Source organism: Vombatus ursinus, unplaced genomic scaffold (assembly GCF_900497805.2).
Source record: "Vombatus ursinus unplaced genomic scaffold, bare-nosed wombat genome assembly UNPS02014778.1, whole genome shotgun sequence".
In the NCBI taxonomy this organism is placed as follows: Eukaryota; Metazoa; Chordata; class Mammalia; order Diprotodontia; family Vombatidae; genus Vombatus; species Vombatus ursinus.
In genome coordinates this window covers 9,978,975-9,986,377 of record NW_020954556.1, presented here as the reverse complement: position 1 = coordinate 9,986,377, position 7,403 = coordinate 9,978,975, and the positions used below count along the sequence as shown (strand labels likewise).

The 7,403-nt window shown below is 45.3% G+C and overlaps 2 protein-coding genes across 3 annotated transcripts in view; one reads left to right on the top strand and one right to left on the bottom strand.

Moving 5' to 3' along the window:
- The window catches only part of LSM1 (LSM1 homolog, mRNA degradation associated), a 15,670-nt gene extending 10,809 nt beyond the window's left edge, over positions 1-4,861 (bottom strand). The window contains exon 1 of one of the 2 annotated variants that reach the window (XM_027865319.1): positions 4,449-4,861. In XM_027865319.1, coding sequence (XP_027721120.1) covers positions 4,449-4,494 — 46 coding nt within the window. In that variant the 5' untranslated portion in view covers positions 4,495-4,861. The remainder of the gene's footprint in view (positions 1-4,448) is intronic. The other variant, XM_027865318.1, reaches the window with a different exon arrangement.
- Positions 4,862-5,048: 187 nt separating this feature from the next.
- BAG4 (BCL2 associated athanogene 4) overlaps positions 5,049-7,403 on the top strand; it is a 36,346-nt gene continuing 33,991 nt past the window's right edge. The window contains exon 1 of the mRNA XM_027865569.1: positions 5,049-5,372. Coding sequence (XP_027721370.1) covers positions 5,067-5,372 — 306 coding nt within the window. The 5' untranslated portion in view covers positions 5,049-5,066. The remainder of the gene's footprint in view (positions 5,373-7,403) is intronic.

Sequence of the window (7,403 nt, the reverse complement as noted above, 5' to 3'; positions counted from 1 at the left end):
TTTTTTTTTTTTTTTGGTGAGGCAATTGGGGTTAAGTGACTTGCCCAGAATCACATAGCTAATTTTCTGAGGCCAGATTTGAACTCAGGTCCTCCTTAGTCCAGGGCCAGCGCTCTATCCACTTTGCCACCTAGCTGCCCCCTGTACTTCTTTTGAAAAACTCATTTAAGATTAGCTATTATTAACCCCTACCAGAATTTTTTCAAACTATTAGTCTCAAACGCAATGGAAGACGGTTTCCTTATTCCTATACTAACTATGCTGTGTTTTTAATGCAGTTTTCAAATTTCCCTCCTATTATCAATACTAATTTCATCTGGCTCTCTTGTCTATGCCTAGTGTACTAATTCCAATTAGGGGAGCTTATGCTCTAAGTGCCTATTTACTAAATCTAATGGCTTTTCCTCAGGTTGACTACTTGACCTCTGTCACTGTGGATCACAAAGTCCTCTTGGATGCTCTCTTCTGGTCTCTCTGCTCTTGCTCTTCTTTGCCAGCTTCCCTTCTGTCAACTAAATGTGGGTTTCCTTCAGAGCTCTGCCCTTGGCCATGTTCTTTCTATCTCAAAGCAAACATGTCCAAAATAGAATGATGTACACACATATACTGTGTGTGTGTGTGTGTATTACACACACATAAAAAAATGCATATATATATAAAAATATATATAAAAGGTACATATATAAGGTAATTTGGGGGGCAGTTGGTGGCACTAGAAGCTGTACGCCATCAGGAAAGGCCTCGTAGAGAGGAGAGTACTTGAACAGTGCTTTGAAGGAAGCTAGGGATTCTGAGGGAAGGCATTCAAGGCATATGGAACAGCCTGAGCAAAGGCACCAAGGCAGGAAATGGACCATAGCATATGACAAAAGGCAAGTAGACCAGTCTGGCTAGAACACAGCGCATAGGAGGGAGATAACATTATAGTGTGCAAAGAAAAGATGGAGCCAGATTGTGAAGGACTTTAAATGGCAGTCAGAAACAATATGGAGCCACTGAAACTTCTTGAGCAGCAGACTAACAGAGTAAGATCTGTATTTTAGGAATATCAATTCGGCAGTTACGTGGCAGATGGAGAGATCAGAGATAAAAGACTAACTAGGGGCAACTAGGTGGCTCAGTGGATAGAGTACCAACCCTGAAGTCAGGAGGACCTGAGTTCAAATTTGGCCTCAGATCAAACACTTGACACTTACTAGCTATGTGACCCTGGGCAAGTCACTTAACCCCAATTGCCTTAAAAAAAAAAAAGACTAATTAATTAGATGGCTATAGCCCACATGAAAGGTGATGTGGGCCTGAAATTAGGGTAGCTGTGAGAGATGTTATAGAAGTAGAATTGATAAGACTTGAAAATGAGGGAAAGTTAGGAGTTGAGAATGACTCAGTGGTCAAAAATTTAGGTGATGGGAAGGACAGTAGTATCCTTGAGAGAAACTGGAAGGCAAAATAATGAGTTCAGTTTTGAACATGTTGAATTTGAGATGCCTAAGGGATATCCAGTTGGAAATGTCTAACAGACAGCTGGTGATGTGGGTTGGAGCTCAGAAGAAAAACTAGGGATGTATATACAGATCTGTGAGACAGTTGCATGGAGACAACTGAATCCACTGAAAAGCTGATGAGAATACTAAAAGTATATCTAGAGGGTCCAGGATACATTCTATTAGAGGGTAGGATATGGATGATGATACAGCAAAACAGATGAAGTTGACAGATAGTTAGGAGACCAAATAGAGAAAGAGCACTGTCATGAAAACCAAGAGGAGAGGATGGTCTGTCAAAAAGGATGAGGACTGAGAAAAGGCCACTAGATTTGGCAATTAAGAGATCACCGGTAACTTTGTAGAGGACACAATCAATTGAGTAATGAGGTAGGAAGCTACACTGCAAAGGGGTTAAAAAGTGGGGAAAAAAAAGGTAATGAGTAGAGTTTTTTCCAGGAATTTGGCTGTGGAAGAGAAAATGTACATATAAAATAATAGTGTTAAGGGATTCTACCTCTATTTCTCTCATTTAACATAACCACTACTTAGTGCAGACCTTGACTACTTGAAGAACCTAACTGGTCCAGTTTTTCCTTTTTCTAATTATCCTCCAACAGTTGCCAAATTGATATGCCAGAAACACAGCTCTGAACATGTTACACCCAACCCCCCAATAAAACATTTGAATGGCTCCCTAATGACCTTTAGCATAAAATATAGAATCCTCAACTTGACATTTAAGGATCCCCACAATCTGGTTTAAGATATTTCCAGTCACACTATTTTTCTTCATGGTTTCTCTTTTCCATTTAAACTGGTCCTAAAGCTATTTCTCTTACACAGCATGCCCCCTCTTACCACTATTACTTTACATAAGAGATCACACAGTTCAGGTACTACCTCCTATTCCAGACCTTTACTGATCTCTCCTCTCCCTTAATTCCTTTTCCCTCTTGAAATTACTTTGCTAATCATCTCTAGACCTATTTGGGCTAAGATAAAATTTAGGATATATACTTTGTACTTAACTGTGTTCCTGTTTCTCCTTGGTAGAATGTAAACTCCAAGGGTGGCTTTTTTTTTTTTTTGGGTCTTTGTGTCCTTGGACTATTGTACAGTGGCACTTGCTGAATTGGAATGGGGAGTGAGGGGGGAAGGTCAGTACAGAAAGATAAATCTTTGCAACAACTTGGAGAACAGTCGGCCTTATTTTCCTTGAAAACTATATTGCAATAGCAGCTCTTTTTTTTTTCCCCAGCCAACGACAAGGTGTATTACAAGATCCGTCATATTGGGCAGACTCTTAAGGACTCTGAACATTAGTGAGCTATTGGCTAGTTTTTAAGAATCTGAGCACCTTAATGGAGACAAGATGGACGTTATATACAAAAAGACTGTGGGAGAAATCCTGGATGGCCAAGTAGGGAGGTGGAGGATAGGATGAAACTGTAGGGTAATAGAATGCCAGGGACCTGAAAAACAGAGCCTAGCTAGGATTATGAGTGGGAAGTGGCAGGTGGAGTAGGGAGGTAAGACAATGGAGGGCTAGACTAGATTAAGGGTAACAGAGAATTGGGAGATTGGGAATAGCCACAAGGAAAGGCCAGTTAATAGGATTATAGCCTCAGGCTAATGCCAGAGATTTGGCCTTGTAGGAAAGTCCAGGGCTTTTCCTTTTTGGGGTGTAGATCCCAACCTCATCATTCTCCCCTCAAACAAATGGGACCCAAATTCTTTTGGGGTAAGGGGTGAAGGTCTCAGTTTCTGAAACTGCTTCCAATAGTTGTTCTTTTTGTGGTGGCAAAGAATTGCAAATTGAAGGGATGCCCATCCATTGGGGAATGGCCAAACAAGTTGTGGTTTATGAATGTAATGGAATAAAATTATTCCATAAGAAAAAATGAGCACGAGGACTTCAGAAAAACCTGGGAAGACCTGTATGGACTGATGCTGAGTGAAGTGAGCAGAACCAGGAGACTGTTGTACACAGTAACAGCCATGTTGTGCGATAGACTTAACCCTTCTTGGCAATGCAAGGATCTAAGACATCTCCAAAAGTCTCACCATGTAAAAAGTTATCCACATCCAAAGAAAGAACTATGAGTTTGAATGCTGATTGAAGCACACTATTTGCTTTTTTGTTTTGTTTTGTTTCCTCTTTCTTGCAGTTCATCCTATTGGTTCTAATTCTTCCTTACAACATGACTAATGTGAAAATATGTTTAACAGGAATGTATATGTAGAGCCTATATCAGATTGCCTGCCGTCTTGGGGAGAGAGGTGAGGGGAATGGGGGAGAAAAATTTAAAACTCAAAAGCTTATGGAAGTGATTGATGACAAATCAAAATAAATTAATAAAATTAAAAAAACTGTCCTCACTCAAAAAAAAAAGAAAACTATTATTGCAAGCCTTGTTTCAGTCATTTACTTGTGTCTCCTCACTACTGGACCAAATTTCTTAAGCTTAGGGACTACTCATACCCCCAGTGCCTAGCACACACCTCGCTATTTCTCCTGAGTTTCTTGTTTTATCAGTGAGGCCAATCTTTCCACGTGGGCAGATCATAATCCCATCCAACTGAAGTTTAGTAAAGGGTCTTCCTGAGTTGCCATGGCCTGAACGATTCACTACCTGGTGACAAAGCCTCGCAAATGATAGGGACTTAACAAATTTGTTAAATTCGGTGGGAATCACCTCTGTGGAGAGTACTCAGAGGTCGGAAGGCGGTCTCGGAGCCACTGAGTGACCTCCATTGCCTTCTTCAGATAAAAGGGCAGAAACGAGAGCCTGCGTGACTCCGGAATGCCTAAACCCCCAGGCTGCCTGTGGTCAGAGGGATTCCTCTGCCGCTCCTGGCTACGGCTTAGAGTCGCGTCCCGGCCTCGGCCCATGCCCTACCCGAGCCCGAGGGACTACGCGGACCGACGAGAGAGGGGGGACTGGACCGGCGGCCACTCACTGTCAATGTCCTCGATGAGGCTGGCGGTACCCGGCATATAGTTCATCTTGAACCGGGAAGGGGAGGCTGGGCTGCGGAGCGGTGGGGGGGGAAGGGGCGGACCTGCCGCGTCCTGCTTCTCCCGCCGCTGCAGCCTCCTCGGCGTGGCCGGTACCCGCAGGTCCACAGCCGCTACTAGGCGCGCAGTGGCTACCGGAAGTTCCTCTTTACCCCGCCCACTTCCAGCATCACGTGGCTCGCATTCTCGGGACGCGTAGTACGGCCCAGGCCCCCGAGAAGAAGGGGAAGAGATATAACCTGGACCGCACTAGGTAGTGGGGAACGCGCCTTTTTTCTCTTTAGGCTGAGGAAGAATATGCGCATTCCCCTTCTCTGTTACAGCATCTCAATTCACGAAGGTTGGCCCAAACTAGCATAGACCCACGAGCCCTCCCTTCCGTCTCATTGGTCCGCGTGTAGACCACGAGCTCTACTCCCGCGGGGGAGGGGCCACACCGGCGATTGGCTGCTCTTGCTCCGCCCCCTTTTCCCAGGCTTGTTCCTCGCCTTCAGTGGGCGCCTGCGCAGTGGGCTTGGGGTGGGGGGGGGAGCGGGAAGTGCGGCTGGTGAGCGGAGCCAATGTCTACCCTGAGGAGATCGGGTTATGGCCCCAGCGACGGCCCGGGCTACAACCGCTACTACGGGGCTGGGCCCGGACCCGGACCCAGCATTGGAGACGTGCCACCGCCTGGGCCTCCCGCCTCATCGCGGCCCGAGCCGCCTCCCCTTCCGCCTCCTGGGCCCTGGAGGATGCGCGGAGGCGGCCCGGCGGAGGCTGTGTGGCCCGGAGAAGGCAGCGGCGCCTGCGGAGCTTGCGGAGGCGGCGGGGGCTACTACTCCGCTGGAGCCGCCTGGCCAGACCCGTGCCGGGCTGGAGGCCACCAGGTAATCCTCGGTCCGGTCAGCCCCTGGGGTCACCGGGGTCCTCCGTGCGCGGAGAGGGTTGGTGTGGAAGGGACCCCAGGGGTGGTCCCTAGGGAGGTGAGGCCCGGGGGTTGCGTCGCGGAGCCGGAGGACGCCGTGGTGAGGCACTGTTTGAGGGCTTCTAACGGATCCTAGCTTCATTAGTCCCTTATTTCTGGAGGGTGGGAGGAAGGACAAGGTTTGTGGCCTGGGTGATGATGTCTCACCGAGCAGGGATTGGGGGAAAAGCAAGCTTAAAAAAATCATAAATTGTTCATTGCAACCTTCCACCCTGCACAAATTCTCAGGCTAACAGTGAGGTTGCTCAGGGGAGGCATCCAAAGCCAGTGGGGGGGGGGTCTGGAATAGACCCCAGGCTGTGCCCACAGAGGTGGTAGAATTTGCTCCCCACTACTAGGCATAGGCCCTTTCCTTCTTTCCCCCTGCCCCTCCCCCGAAGGCGGTGACGACTGTGGTGCTAGCTTTCACTCAGCAGCCCCTCCTGTGTTTTGAGACCTTCTGTGGTGGGATCTAGGTCGTTTAACATGTCAACCTGCCGTTCGTATATATAGATAGATATATATCTATATATCTATCTATATATATTTTTTACTACTCACCTCCTAATCTCAAAGCGTGTATGTTGGTTTGCTTGTGCGTGTCTCTGAGGATCATTACTGCAGCATCTCTGTTCACTTCCCATCCATCTGCTCATCTTTGCTACCTCCTGGTTAGACATTTTATTTAAGCCCATCTGCCTTTTAGGTCGATAAAGGTCCTATATATTTGTTTGGCTGGGTCTAGGAATAGCCTAGTGGGGGAAAATGGGACAGCTTTGATTGATTGTTTAAAGGATTCATCTCTTACAACTGTGATTTCATCAGTAGAAATTGTGTGTGTGTGTGTGTGTGTGTGTATGTGTGTGTGTTCTGTGGGGTTAGAGCATGGTCAGAGAATTTGGTCTTGACTTACTCTTTCAAGGTAGGATTTAGGAATTGGAAAATTATGTTCTCAGGTACTGGTATAGTTTAGTGGTTTGCACCTTACACGTAGGAGGTGGCCTGTTAAATTCTTGTTAAATGATTGCTTAGGTTCTGGAAAAGTGGAAGACAAGGGGACATGTTCAAATAAGAGTAGGCCTGGAGGAACCATCCTTATTACACAGCATTTTGACTGATTGAGTCACCCATGCATTCTTCAGACTTGATGTGACCAGCAGGTGGAACCTCCATCTAGGCTTTGGATTTTATGTCAGTACTCCTAGAGCTGGGCTAAAATCAGTATCACTTAGGGGAAAATGTAGAATTCTACCATCTTTCACCAGGTTGACTCTGATATTTCTTTCTTTAATAGATAACTTTTTATTTCAAAGTATCTGTAATCCCATTGATTTGGGAATCCCCTCATTGGTACAAATGGCAACCCATCCATGTTTTGTTATCCTATGCAATTCTTTTCCATTTTCTTCCATAGATCCTACTAGAGGATTCACCCATTTTGCTGGAAGCCTTCTTGTAGGTTTCCATTACATTTTTTGTATATTGGCTGAATGGTAAAGTTGTCCATCTGTTGACACTTCTTGCACACAGTCCATCATTGGAAATATGCATGAGTACAACCCAAGAAACTGGTATGTCGAAAGGATTGACAAATGGCACAGAACTTCTATATGGGTATTTGTTGTTGATAATCAAACAGGTTGAAGGACTAAAAGAAGAGATAGTTAATTGACCCCCGATACTGGGCTTGGGAGTGAACATTTTATTATGGATTTCTTTCCACATAGATTGATTTTGTTTTTAAACTTACTGACTGAAACTGAAAGCAATGTAAAAACATTTAAAATGTAATATTGTTGACTGAACATCAGATAGAGGTAAAAATCAATCAATGATAAAGCATTTATTAAGTGCCAACTATATACCAGAAAATAACGTGTGAGGCGCTGAGGACATAAAGACAAAAATGAAACTGTCCCTGCCCTCACTGAGCTTACATTATTTTACCTTATTT